At 42.3% G+C, this 14,676-nt stretch overlaps 1 protein-coding gene across 7 annotated transcripts in view; it reads right to left on the bottom strand.

Annotated features, from left to right (window-relative positions):
- Positions 1 to 13,704, bottom strand: part of LOC121286849 (dedicator of cytokinesis protein 7-like) — a 203,439-nt gene extending 189,735 nt beyond the window's left edge. For 5 of the 7 annotated variants that reach the window (XM_041203978.1, XM_041203980.1, XM_041203979.1 and 2 more), the window contains exons 1-2: positions 13,591 to 13,704; positions 15 to 120 (exon numbers count right to left, since the gene is read on the bottom strand). In XM_041203978.1, coding sequence (XP_041059912.1) covers positions 15 to 120; positions 13,591 to 13,700 — 216 coding nt within the window. In that variant the 5' untranslated portion in view covers positions 13,701 to 13,704. Of the gene's footprint in view, positions 1 to 14; positions 121 to 12,903; positions 13,392 to 13,590 lie in introns of those variants that run through there. The other 2 variants (XM_041203981.1, XM_041203983.1) reach the window with 2 other exon arrangements.
- Between the last annotated feature and the right edge of the window lie 972 nt (positions 13,705 to 14,676).

Genomic DNA, 14,676 nt, shown 5'->3' with positions numbered 1-14,676 from the left:
TTGGTGGTACTCACAATGTCATGTGATGGTGCTGTGGAGGGGCTGGGCTGTTGCACGTCCATCAGTGGACTCCTTTTGTAGTGCGGTACGAGCAGCTTTAATTCACCAGTGACCTCTTCACTGCAAACCAGACAGAAAATGATTCAAGCAAAAACTTGCAGGTAGACAGCCCCAGCCAGGTCTTTGGGAGACCCCAAAGTCCTTAATTTTGATTTGAAAAATAGTTGCAGCAAGAACCCACTATCAGCATGAGATGAATAACGAATAAGGTGATGTCATTTGGAAGACAAATACTGGCCAGGTCACAGGGAGCAATTCCCTGCTGCTCCACCAATGGAGCAATGGGATCTTTTATGTCTGCTCAAAGGGGTAGATGGAGTCTCAGTTTCACTAAAAGGTGCAGCATGCTCTCAGCACTGCAGTGAAGTGTCAATAGATTATATGCTCATGTCTTGGATTAGGCCTTGAATCCATAACCTTCTGACCCTAGAAGCAAGGGAGTTATCAACTGAGCCAAGGTTAACAGTGATTGGAGCTCATTACCTCTCCTCTGGGTTCCTTTAACCCTTTCTCTCCTGAGGTTTTATAAATTACTTCCTGGTGGCCACTTCCAACACCTCATTTCAAGCCGTGTATATTCACCAATGAGCCAAGATGGTGAATATCAACAACATTTTGTATTTATATCATGTAGGAAAATGATCCAAGGTGCTTTACAGAAACTTAAATCAAAACATAAATTAATACAGAGTCAAAGATGGGCCTACTTGGAGCATTGACCAAAAGCTTAGTCGAAGACATGGGTTTTAAGGAAGATTTTAAAAGAGGGAAGCGAGAGAGAGATTAGAGGGGATCAGTGGGGCAATTCTAGAGCTTAATGCTAATGTTGGAACTAATACAAGTGCAGATGCACAAAAGGCGAGAATTAAACAGATGGGGAGCTTGGAGTTTTAGGTATGACAGAAGTTAAAGGAAGCGGGCAAAACCACAAAAGGTTCAATTATGGAATCATACAGCACAGGAGGCCATTTGGCCCCACATGCATGTGCTGGCTCCTTTGAAAGAACTGCCCCAATTAGTTCCATTCCCTGCTCCTTCTCCACAGCCCTGTAAATTTTCCTTCCAGTATTTATCCAACTCTTTTTCGAATGATACTATTGAATCTACTTCCGATAGCCCTTCAGACAATGCATTCCGGATCACAACATCCCACAGTGTACAAAACATTTCCTCATGTTGCCTCTGGTTCTTTTGCCAATCACCTTAAATATGTGCCCCCCAAGTTACCAATTGTTCCGCCACTTTATCAAAACTCTGATTTCAAGCACATCTATCAAATTTCCTCTCAAGCTTCTCTGGTCTAAAGAAAACAATCCTAGCTTCTCCAGTCTCTCAACAAAACTGAAGCCCCTCATCCCTGGGATTGTTCTAGCAAATCTCTTCTGCATCTTTTCTAAGGCCTTGACATCCTTCCTAAAGTGAGGTGCCCAGAATTGAATTCAAAACACCAGGGTGATAATTTTAGACTTGGGGCATCAGGGACATTGAAACTGAATGGAGGACAGCAAATGGAGGGATGATGGGTGAGTGGGGCATGATGAAGGATAAGAGGTGGGCAGAAGATTTTTGAATGAGCTCAAGTTTCTGCAGGGCAGAGGATGTGGTCCATAGTCGAGTCTGCAAGTGAGAATGGCATGGATGAGCGTTCCAACTGAAGATGGGATGAAATGATACAGAGGTGAATGTCTTGATGATGGGGAAGCTACAGGGTAAAAATCCCAACCTGGGGTTAAAAAGGATGCTAAGGTTGTTCGCAATCTGCTTCAGCCTCAGCCAAGGGCAGCTGCAGGGGCATTGTGGTCCTGCTGAGTGTATGCAGTTTGTAGTGGAGGCTGACTTCGATCATCCCAATGTTTATCTGCAGGAAATGACAGCTGACCCAATACTGGACGTCGAACAAGCAATCCAACAACACAATGGAATGGTGAAGTGAAGGGATGGAGAAGTAGATCTTTCTGCAAACAGTGTATACATGGAAGCTGGCCACTTGCCTTCAGATGATGTCAGCCATGTGTAGCATGTAGACAAGGAGCCATGGATGGATTGAGGGAATTCAGTGGGAGTAGGGCATGTCACCAGATAAGTAAGAATGAAACCAAACGAGAACAGTTCCACCCAGCTGGAGAACAGGGTGTTGGGAGAAGGGTGGGGGGTGGATGGTGTTTTCAACTACGTCGAGGAGGGATAATATCACAATCCCAGTCACTGGCTCTGGCTGGGTCAGCATTTATTGCCCTTCCCTGATTGTCCTTGAGGAGGTGGTGGTGAGCCACCACCTTAAACTGCTGCAGTCCATGTGGTATAGGTTCACCCACAGTGCTGTTAGGGAGGGAGTTCCAGGATTTTGACCCAATGACAGTGAAGGAACGGTGATATATTTCCAAGTCAGGATGGTGTGTGAGTGGCTTGGAGGGGAACTTCCCATGCATCTGCTGCCTTTGTCCATCCAGGTGGTGGAGGTCACGAGTTTGAAAGGTGCTATCGAAGGAGCCTTGGTGAGTTGCTGCAGCACAATTTATAGCTGGTGCATGCTGCTGCCAGTGTGTCTTGGTAATGAAGGGAATGAGTGTTTAAGTTTGTGGATGGGGTGCCAATCAAGCAGGCTGCTTTGTCCTGGATGGTGTTGAACCTCCAGTGCGTTGTTGGAGCTGCATTCATCCAAGAAATTAGGGAATATTCCAGCTTCCATGTGTATACTGTTGACAGAAAGATCTACTTCTCCATCACTTCTCTTCACCATTCCATTGTGTTGTTGGATTGCTTGTTCAACATCCAGTATTGGGTCAGCTGTCATTTCCTGCAGCTAAACATTGGGATGATCGAAGTCAGCCTCCACCACAAACTGCATATGCTCAGCAGGACCACAATGTCCCTGCAGCTGCTCTTGGCTGAGGCTGAAGCAGATTGCGAACAACCTTAGCGTTCTTTTCAACCCCAGGTTGGGTTTTTTACTCTGTAGCTTCCCCATGAAAGACAAGAAGAAAACTTACGAATTAAGAGGTTCAAAAACTGTATAACCCCTAAGCTTAAAGGAAGTGTTATGACCTTAGAGGGCAAGCTGCAGAAACCTACAAACACAGACAAGTGCAAAGGGATGGTCAAGGGTTAGTGAATATCATTCGATTCAGTAAGTATGGGACCTCTCAGAGTGATGTGGCCAGAGTGGTATCAGAGCTTGAGGGTGAACCTTCAAGGATTAGAACTGGGGATAGTAAAACCAGTTTTTATAACAAAGAAGAATTACTGAAAGAAACCTCACTACTGGTAGGAATTAGGGAGATAAATAACCAAGAAATGTAGGAAACCCGTCACCCAGTCTAAGACACTACACTGACAGCAGCCAAGTTATTTGACAGTGGTTTGGATAATTGGGAAGTGAACAATGTCACAGGGAACTGGTTACAATAATTTTGTTTCCTGTCATCTCTGACACTAACCCACAACAGCAAACGCTTTGTTAATCTTAAAAGAAAATAACTCCAAAACCCATTAGGGTTGTAGGCCACATCCAGATGGAGGAACAAACTGCTAGAGGTTCAGTCTCTTTGTTAACAACTTATCCAACCCCGTGACTGGATCCCCACTCTTCAGCAGGAGATCCACTCTAGAGCTGTTTTGCAAGGGTGAAGGGGCCACATGTAGCAGTACAGCCTTGATCATCCAATCCAGGATTAGTCTGCAAAGGTACTGTGTGCATCAGCACAGACACAAACAGCTATTATTTTGGATTTCATACTTAGAGGGAAATCTGGGGACATATAGCTTGTGGAACTGCAAGGGATGACTACACAAAGACATTTTTTTCTTTCTGAACCTAGTGTCACCATTAGAGCCCCCCGAGATTCAATACCAGCTTGGGATCCCTCCACCTATACCCAAAATGTGTATCTTTCTAACTTCAGGAAAGTACCACACAACATTTCAACACCCTCATTTCCTCCCTCAGAAACGGTGAAGAGTTTGTACCTTCTCCACTGGAATCTGACACTGACCAAACATTTTATTTCAGACCTCCCACTTTCAAAGGGGATGTCCATGTCCCCTCTCTCCTGGTCCAGAGTACATCAAACACAAGTCAAGGGGTGAGAGGCTAACTGTTACAAATTTCCAAGGCCCTGCAGTTAATATTCTCTTGGGTTCAGTGACAATGGCCACTTTCACAAGATCTCATGTTCTCTATGTCCTGGAATGGCCCTTTTCTGTCCATTATCTCCATGAAAGATAATATGGACCAGGAAACAACCCCACATTGCACACTCTGAATTCTATGATCACAAATAATCAAGAACATGAAAATGGAACATTAGCCTTTATAATGAGAGGGATAGAGGCCAGGGATGGGTAGCTTCTTCTGGTCCTGATATTCTGCACACATCTGCAATAATTGGGATAGATCCAAACTCACCTACAAAGAAGCAGCAACAAGCTGATATTTAACAACACAATGATAAAAACAAAAAAAACTGCGGATGCTGGAAATCCAAAACAAAAACAGAATTACCTGGAAAAACTCAGCAGGTCTGGCAGCATCGGCGGAGAAGAAAAGAGTTGATGTTTCGAGTCCTCATGACCCTTCGACAGAACTTGAGTTCAAGTCCAAGAAAGAGTTGAAATATAAGCTGGTTTAAGGTGTGTGTGTGGGGGGCGGAGAGATAGAGAGACAGAGAGGTGGAGGGGGGGGTGTGGTTGTAGGGACAAACAAGCAGTGATAGAAGCAGATCATCAAAAGATGTCAACGACAATAGTACAATAGAACACATAGGTGTTAAAGTTAAAGTTGGTGATATTATCTAAACGAATGTGCTAATTAAGAATGGATGGTAGGGCACTCAAGGTATAGCTCTAGTGGGGTTTTTTTTATTATATAATGGAAATAGGTGGGAAAAGGAAAATCTTTATAATTTATTGGAAAAAAAAGGGAAGGGGGAAACAGAAAGAGGGTGGGGATGGGGGAGGGAGCTCACGACCTAAAGTTGTTGAATTCAATATTCAGTCCGGAATACAGCCTTCCGCACTGAATATTGAATTCAACAACTTTAGGTCGTGAGCTCCCTCCCCCATCCCCACCCTCTTTCTGTTTCCCCCTTCCCTTTTTTTTCCAATAAATTATAAAGATTTTCCTTTTCCCACCTATTTCCATTATATAATAAAAAAAACCCCACTAGAGCTATACCTTGAGTGCCCTACCATCCATTCTTAATTAGCACATTCGTTTAGATAATATCACCAACTTTAACACCTATGTGTTCTATTGTACTATTGTCGTTGACATCTTTTGATGATCTGCTTCTATCACTGCTTGTTTGTCCCTACAACCACACCCCCCCCCTCCACCTCTCTGTCTCTCTATCTCTCCGCCCCCCACACACACACCTTAAACCAGCTTATATTTCAACTCTTTCTTGGACTTGAACTCAAGTTCTGTCGAAGGGTCATGAGGACTTGAAACATCAACTCTTTTCTTCTCCGCCGATGCTGCCAGACCTGCTGAGTTTTTCCAGGTAATTCTGTTTTTGTTTAACAACACAATGATTGCTATGGTGATGGAACACATCAAATAACAGGAAGGTATAGCAGCTACGTAAAAATAGTGACATTTTTGGGAGAAACTTAGACCCTTTTTTTTAAAAAAAATCAACAGTATTTCCCATAGCTTTGAAAACATTGTTGAAGCAACTGACGCAAACATGCTCCCTCCACTGAATCTGAGTGGTAGTTGGCAAAGGCCAACTCATGAACAGAGGACCTCTACTAGCCCAGCAGCACCAACTGGCAAATAGCAGCCAATAAGCACCAGATGGCCAATGCCAACTGCTCATTGCCAGCTCAAGAAGAAGTCAGCAAACACCAACGAGGACAGCCCATGAATATCAGCTGGTAAGTGGCAGGCCGCCACTTGGTACATCCCAGTCTGTGAGCAGGTGGCATGTGCCAACCTGGGTGCCAGCTGCCTGTCAACCCTGTCCAAATGCCTCAGTGCTGGTTTAAAGCAATCACAAGTAACTCAGGGTGCTAATCTAGGATTACCAGTATCTGATGTGGAAAAGCATGAGACAGAAAACAGTTAGAGTACAGAGGCAAAGGCCTGAAGTCTAAAGTGTACGGCATGCACTAAAATTCATGGTGTCAAAATAAAAACAGGGTAAAATTAGATTTGACTCAGCATAAGCTTGTTGTGCATTTGACCAAACAGAACAAGCAAAGCCTATTGACATTTATGTACGTACACCAGTATCCTTATCCATGATACCATAATCATCACCATCACTAGCACCCATCAATAGAAGCACCGCACACGACCACTACCCCATGTGCTCTTGGTGTTTTACTTCTTTTTTATATTAGATATGTGCTGTGCCATCAAGGAAACCCCAGGACTCTACGTTAAACTTTAAACAGCTCCACTTGTCACAACCACTCCTTGGAAAATGACTGTACAAGGAGTGGGTGGGTATGTGGTGCACAGCTCATTATTAAATATGCAAAAAGGATGGGCAGCCAAAATTCCATGGTTTAGATTTATATTTTGTTTAAAATTATGTAACTTTACTCCCCTGACCCAAGGAGTCTGCTGTTTATATGGGCTGCGCAATCCCCTTTTCACCAGGTGGCCCCCCCCTCCACCCCCATTGCATCAGACATGAGTTAAAAACCAGCCACAGCACCACCAGGTTTGACAGGTGAGTCAGTACTTTAAATAGGTATCTGGCGGAGAATGCAATCACAGGCAGTGACTGATCAGATGCATCTCAATTGTATTTTGAACCCTACTCATTCCAATATGTATAATCACTCATCTTGTACTAAAAATAATTGTTGCCCATAGGCTAAAGTGGTGGCGATACACAGGTGAGATGCTAGGGAGAATACAAAAACCAGAAAGCCCAGGAGGAACAAAATGATATTTAGAAAAAGTTAAAAAAAATAATGCTTAAGTTTTACGGCTAGGGGAAAACCCATCGAATTTAAATTCTGGGTAATTCCATTGTATAAAATGGCATATATGAAGTGTCTTCTGGCCCCCTGAATATGGGTCCCAACATTCCTTGTTTTATTTCAGTATTTCTGTTCTTTCCCTGGTTTTCCTATTTTGTTTATTCTCTTCTTGCTTAATGTGCAATGAAAAATAGTTTAACAGCGTCATGTAAATAAAAGCATGACTTGTTGTTGTCCACACCCATTTTTATAACCACTTTTTAAAATTAAAATACCTTTAGAGCAATTATGTGACAATTAAAGGTACCATAATTTGCAATACAGAGTCTGAAATTATCAGTTATTCTGAGGTAACCTGCAACAGACTCTAAACCAAATGAACCACACCATTTTATAAGGAAGTAACACAGCATCATTGCAACAATCACACTCCTTGATGTTAATAAGATCCAAGCTGGTTGGTGAAGTCGAAACTAAGACAGAGCTTTTCTTTATTGAGAGAATTTATTAATTTATTCAATTTCACAGCTCTCCTTCCACTCAACTCAGTGTCCCAGCTATCCCCTATTTATGTGCTCAAAGACAATTAATACCCATCACCCGTTTCTCTTAACCTTAACAATGTACTTACATGACATTAAAATTTGAAACCAGGTTAGGAGTGAACCAGTAAACTGTACACTGTGTAAGTGGTCATAAAAGACTCTCAAATACAGGTACTAACTAGCAAACACCCACTCCTAATGAAGACACACACACACACACACACACACACACACACACACACACACACACACACACACACACACACACACAAACATAGAGTCAGACCGACAGAGACTGAGTAAGAAGGGACAAGAGAGAGGCGTACACAGAGAGTGACAGTGTCATAGAAAATGATTGAGAGCAAGAAAAGGAGATAGACAGGGAGGACAATCTGGCAGAGAGACAATGCAAACACTCCCAGCAAATTGAACACCATATGCAGCAGCAGCAAACATTCAGCCCTAATGATCACAGACTAATTTATTAGGAGCTTCAGTCAGGTACTTACACCAAATTTGTTTACTGACTTATCTGTAAAAGCATTTCACCCAAGTTTGATTCTTGGCCAGCACCAAATTGAGTGGCTGTGCCCCAGGATCCGTTGTCCTGAGCAGTGCCATTTAATTGCAGTAATGGGTGAGGGTAAGCTACACAGGCAAAAACTGAACAGAGTCCATGGGGGAACAGGGTAACCGGGTTCTTTGGGCTCCACCCTCTCAACCCTCCTTATTTCTATAATCTCCTCCGCTCTACAAATACTCACATGCTGACCCTAAACCCCGTACTACCCACCCCACCCTTCACACTGAGATTTACGTACTTCTCTACTTCTGGCCTCTTGCACATCCCTGATTTTGGTGGCTGTGCATTCTGCTGCTTGAGCACTAAGCTCTAGAATTCCATCCCTAAACCTCTCACCTCCTTTAAAACTCTCTTCAAAATCTACCTCTTCCACCATGTTTTTGGTCACTTGTCCTAATATCTTTTTGTGTGACTCAATGTCAAGTTTTTTTTTGATAATCACTCATGTGAAACCCCTTGAGATGCTTTATGTTAAAGTTAAAGGAGCTTTATGAATTGGAATTGTTGTTTTTGCATCCTCATCCCTAGCAATATGGGCCAAGTGCTGGTAAATGGGATTAGGTAGGTAGATCAGGTGTTTCTCACATGTCGGTGCAGACTCGATGGGCCAAAGGGCCTCTTCTGCACTGTGTGATTCTGTGATCCGATGAATAAGTCTTGCTTAGCATGCAATTAAATTAGATTGGATCCTTTCCAAGTCAGTACATGCTGCAGGTACTTTGAGAATCGAGAAATGAAAGTAAACATTTAGATTCTCAGCTCTAGGTTTACACTATGCCCAGTAAAGTGAAAACTTAGGATCAGAAAATGTCACATTCAGGACAGATAAGCAGACGGCAGATAGGCACAAGCCAACAGGTAGACAGGCCAACAGGAATAGCTCAACTCATTCAAATGGGCTCAGAATTTGCATTTATTTTGAATAAACTAATGCGGTGCCCACAGTAAGATTCAACACTTTCTCACCTAATAACAGGGGCTTCACTCCAAACATTCCCCCTGCACAGGAGAGCTTGTAGCTTGCAGAATGGGGTGGGGCTGAAAGGGGGCAGTAGAGAGGGAGAGCTGCTGAGCTCATGGCATATAACTTTAAAAGTTCCCAGCTCAAACAAATAAGGTAACAACCTGCTGGTCACAGATAGCTGTTAAATAACATTTCAGTAGAGGACAAGTAGAAACAATGTTGAACCTGTGGGATAAATAAATAACAGACACCAGAAGCTCAAGCTAAACAAGCTTGACCCTAAATGGCATATTTAAAAAAAAATCAGAAGTGAAGAGGAAATATGACTCTACACATCCTGCAGGTGAAAAGGGATGAGAGGATGAGAGAAAAGTTCACTGAAATGAATATCAGAAGACACCAAAACAAGTTAAAAGAGTGATAATCATGGCAAAGGGAGACCTATATAAAATCAAGTCTCTAAATACAAGATACAACAGTAAGAAGCTGTTTCAATATTATAACAGTAAGAGGGCAGGCAAAGAACATTTAGGAACCTTAAACAGGCTGGTAGCAGAGGATGAGTACAAATTACTAAATGTTCTTAATGATTTACTTCCTCCAAGGACAGACATCAGCAACATGCTCTTCACAAAAAAGAGATACCCAAGCAACATCAAAGTCATCAATAGAAATAAGATGGAAATACTAGCTTGACTAATGGGCTCAAAACAAATAAATCTTCAGAGCAGGATGGTATTTATTCTAGAGTGTTGAGAAAGACTATGGAGGAGATTTGAGGTATTGACAATTGTCATGAGGGAGAGAATGACAATGGAGAAGCACCAATAAATTGAAAAAGGCAAATGTGGTGCCAATATTCAAAAAGGGAGGGGAAGCAGACACGGGCAACTATAGATGTTTAGTTTTCAATTTTGTACAATATCATGGAATTAGCAGGTATTATCTGTCTAATAATAACCATGTAAATGACAATCAAGGAATTTAGAAGAGGAAGATCCTGCATAAGTGACCTCCTTGATTTCTATAAGGAAATTACATCCCAAAGGCTCTAAAGGAATCCCTTAGCACACTGTACTAAGATTTCTAGAAGGCATTTGATAAGGTTCCATGTGAAAGCTAACTATTACACTCAAAGATGTGAGGATTCAAGATAAATTGTGGGTCAGGATAAAAAATTGGCAGCTGAGTAGAAAACAATGGGAGTTTGTTAGAGGAGTTATGTCAGGGTGGAACAGACTACTAATTAGAGTACCCCAAGAAACAGTGTTGGGGCCACTAAATTTATATCAATGACTTGGACTGAGAAACCCAAAGAAAATGTGTTAGATTTGCAGAAGATACTGAAGCAGGACCAAAGTCAGATGTTCAGAAATTAACTGGACAAAGCTTTTGTTTTGACTACCCCTCAATGAAGCACCTTGAGACATTTTTTTGAATTAGAAGGCACTGTGTAAATGCAAAGAGTTGTTATTTATATAGGTAGAACAATAACAAATGAAATGCAATACAGACAAATGCACATATGGAAGAAAAATAAGCATCTCCATGAACGGTGTTACAATAGCGAAAGGTGAAGTTGAAAAAACCTAAGAGTCTGTGAATACTCAGGATTTAACATCTCCAGCCAATGCAGAGCAGCAATTATAAAGCCAATGGAACATTGATGTACATAACCAAAACAGGTGCTGCTTGAAGACTCATAGCCAGTTCTAGTCGCCGAGAGATAAGAGATTGAGACATGGTAGAAGAGCTGTGAGGCTAAGACATAATCTCAGAGGTCTCAGTAATAAAAAAAGGGCTTCTTAGCTTTTAAAGAAGTGTGAGAGAAGCGATCGTATAGAGTGATAGAAGATAGTAAGCGGCTTGGAAAAGGTAAATCCAGAAGATGATTAAACTGCCAGAGAAAGACAGAGCTCAGATTCAAGCTGGTAAAAGGCTTTCTCCTTCACAGAAATCTGATCAACATTTGCAATAAACTGTCAGAGATAATAGCAGAGGGAAAAAAATCTTACAATTGTTCAAGACAAATCAGACTTGATTGGGGTTTTAGGACCATTCGGGATGGATTAACTAAGCTGGGGCTAAATTACTTTCTTAACCTCGAACTAACTTGTGATCTTACTACTCCTAACATTTTGCATCTATATGAATGGACTCAAGGTTTCCCTTTGCTCCCTGGTAATAGCTTGAAGAATTATATCAGATCCAACCCATCAAAAAGCTAAAGCGGTCACCTATCCACCAATATGCTGCCACCCAGTCAGGAACTATTCACTTCTATGATGCTAAAAGCATAATATATTTCATTTTTTAAAAAAGTTAAAACTTTGAGTTTAAAGGATATTAGCACCTGCCATTTTAGATGCCCAATGTCAACAATAACTTGCATTTATCTAGTGTCTTTAATGTAGGAAAATATCCCACGATGCTTCACAGAAACATAATTAGTCAAAAGATTGACACTGAGCCAAGAAAAGAAACATTAGGACAGGTAATCAAAAATTTGGTAAAAAAGAGACTTTTAAGGTGTTCTGAAAGGAGGAGGGAGAGATGGAAAGATAGGGGAATGGAGGGAATTCCAAAGCCAAGGACACAGACAACTGAAGGCACTGCAGCCAATGGTGGGGCAAAAGGAATGGAGATGTGTAAGAGGCCAGAGTTGGAAGGAAGCTGAGTTATTGAGAATCTTGTGCTCAAGGACAGTACAAAGATGATACCAAATGCTCTCTGATCAGGCACAACATGCATTAGATCTAGACTAAAGGGTCCTCTACTTTATCTCCTCACTCTCACATCAGGTACCACAAGTCAAAAGCTCCCTCCATACTGTACCATACACTCAAGGTCAGGTACAACATGGGTTACATACAGAGTAAACCTCCCTCCTCAATGTCCCACCAAGAACTCGCAAGTGAGAAACAAACAGTACAGTTGATTTGCACAGTGAAGCTCCCTCTACTTAAGCTCCAATAATGTGCCTCAGCCCCAATCTCAGACAGCAGCCCCCACCACCCCACCCCCCCCACCCAACAACACCAATGTCGATTTTGCATTTCCTACTCTAGCTGGACTGCAATATTCCTAAATTATATTAACAAATTATTCCTGGGGACTCGTTTGCATTTCCATCAGTCTGGGCTGGACTTTTACCTATAAGTAATGTGCCAGTGTGTAACCAGTGCACTACTTAGCTTCCTCCCTTTAACAAGTCTGAATTTACATTTCACACAGATTATACAGAATTATTAGGAGTATACGTTTAAACGGTATCACTCAGTGATCTTATAGAAGGATTTACCCCAAAACGTTAACCAACTTTCATACTCTTCAAGCTCTTTCATACCTTGCTATATATTCCCAAGGCTCTCTGGTTTAAAGGTCATGTATCCCAAGATAATTTCTGGCATTTCTTCAGGTGTTAAACCCTTTAAGATCAGGTGCTGGTTAAAGTTAAACTCCAATTGTGGAATTTGTAACTTATTTCATTGACACTTGCTGAAGTTATTAAAGGGTCCCACCCTGTTCTTTCAATAATAGGCACATTTTCTCTTGAAACGCAGCTGAAAACGGTTAAAACGAATGAAATCGTGGACCAAAGAGTTGTGACTGCAACAGTCTCTCCCACACTGATTTTTCACCGTTTTAATCGATTTCAGAGTTCAGTGTGTACAGCGAGCAGCAAATGAAGACGGGGAAACAAATCAAATGTTCAGGGAATAGACTTTATTATCGGGAGTCAGAGGCAGCTCCCTATACCTAGGGCATTACCAATCATCAATAATCAGTTCCACTCCCGGGCACTGTCCTCTCACCTGCTCACCAGCTGCAGGTACTGGTGTCTGCCCCCGAAGGTGAATGAAGCCATGGTCCTAGGGTATACCGGATCCTTCGTAGTTTTTCCGGGAGCGGTCGCAGCTGCTTCACCGGTCTGACACACCAAGAGTCAACCCCTCAAACCAGAGAGTGAGGGGAAGGAGGAGCCACTAGAGGGAGAGGCGTGACTAGTGGGGAGAGAGGGCTCGGTACCAGTGCCAGGGCAGCAGCCACCAGTGGGAGAGTCATGGGGCGGGGGTTTAGGGGAGCCTCTAATGTCTCAATCAGATTCAGAGGACCTCACTCTGCGGGGAGCCAGGTGGGGGAATCATCGCCAAAACAAGTCCAACCAGCCTGAAACACGCAGAACCAGATTCCTTTAATTTCCCATTGCTCACATACCTGCCCACAATCTAAATACTGCACCTAGAGAGTGGTTAATACAAGTATCTCCCAATCTCATCACCTGGACATTCGACATCATAACCAGAGTTTAGAAAAATGTTACTTCCTCAGCAAATTTAACTTGATCTAATCTCGCCATAAACCTAAAATGAACAAACTGCACCCAACCTAATTGAAACCCATCCTAATTCAAATGTTGCCTAATCCCAAGCAAAATCTAACCAACCCGATCCCTAAACGAATACATCTTTCCCTTCCGTAACATTCCGGGTTGCAACCACCTGTTCCAATCCTGCAAGTGATTCAAGAACACTCCTCCGTGCCACCACTTTCTCAGCTTATCTGGGGGAGAACGATCAATGCTGTCTTGCCAGCGTCGCTCATAACCCATTAACAGCAGCTGCTCCAAGTTGTAAGGTAGACACGACAGGGCATTGAACACTTTCAAATAGGTGTGTTAAGTTTAATTAAAGATGACACAGTATTACCCAACTCTTTGACGTCTCTGTGAATTGAACTGACAACATTCTCCACCTTAGGATGTGAAAGGAATTTCTCTCCAATCAACTGCAATACGAAGACTTGTATTTTACACAGCGCCTTTCGCGACCAGCTCAAAGCGCTTCACAGCTATTCAATACTTTCGTACTGTAGGAAATCCAGCAGCCAATTTACACACAGCAAACTCCTACAATCAGCAGTGCAATAATGACCTGGTAATGATTTTGTGATGTTGATTGCGAGATAAATATTGGCTGGAATACTGAGGTAACTTCCCTGCTCTTCTTCAAAACAATGCCATGGGATCTTTTACGCCCATCAGCAGACAGTTGGAGCCTGGGTTTAATGTCTGGTGGGAAAGATGACATCACTGACAGCAGGAGGGTCAGCAGATCATAGTGTGGAGCGAGAGAGATGTTCTTCCCTACAGGAAATTGTTAACCATATGCCAGTCTTTAAAAAATCCAGATCATCTGAAGCACCCTGGACAATCTGTGCTACTGCTTCTTTTTGTTCTCAATTGAGGGAAGAATGATTTCCATTTCAGACATCAGCTGACAGCATTTGCATGGCAAATGTAGCACAGGTTAGATGCAGAATAAAGCTCTTCTTACTGCCCCATTCAACATTGCCAGGTCAGGTACAGCAGGGAATAGTTAAGGTCATCTTCTGCCCCAACAATATCCTTCATAGCACTTTTGCTGCGATATTTTTGTTCCCCGTAACAGACCTCATGCAGCCTAACATTGATAATTTTAATGTCAAATTTGTGGTAGTTTATGTTGTGGATAATTCAGGCCCCATATGTGAAATGACAGTGTCTGCATTATCTGCTTTTCCTGTGAGTTTGTTTTCTGGTACAAGTT

Source organism: Carcharodon carcharias, chromosome 14, assembly GCF_017639515.1.
Source record: "Carcharodon carcharias isolate sCarCar2 chromosome 14, sCarCar2.pri, whole genome shotgun sequence".
Lineage (NCBI taxonomy): Eukaryota > Metazoa > Chordata > Chondrichthyes > Lamniformes > Lamnidae > Carcharodon > Carcharodon carcharias.
This window is presented reverse-complemented; position numbering and strand designations above follow the sequence as displayed.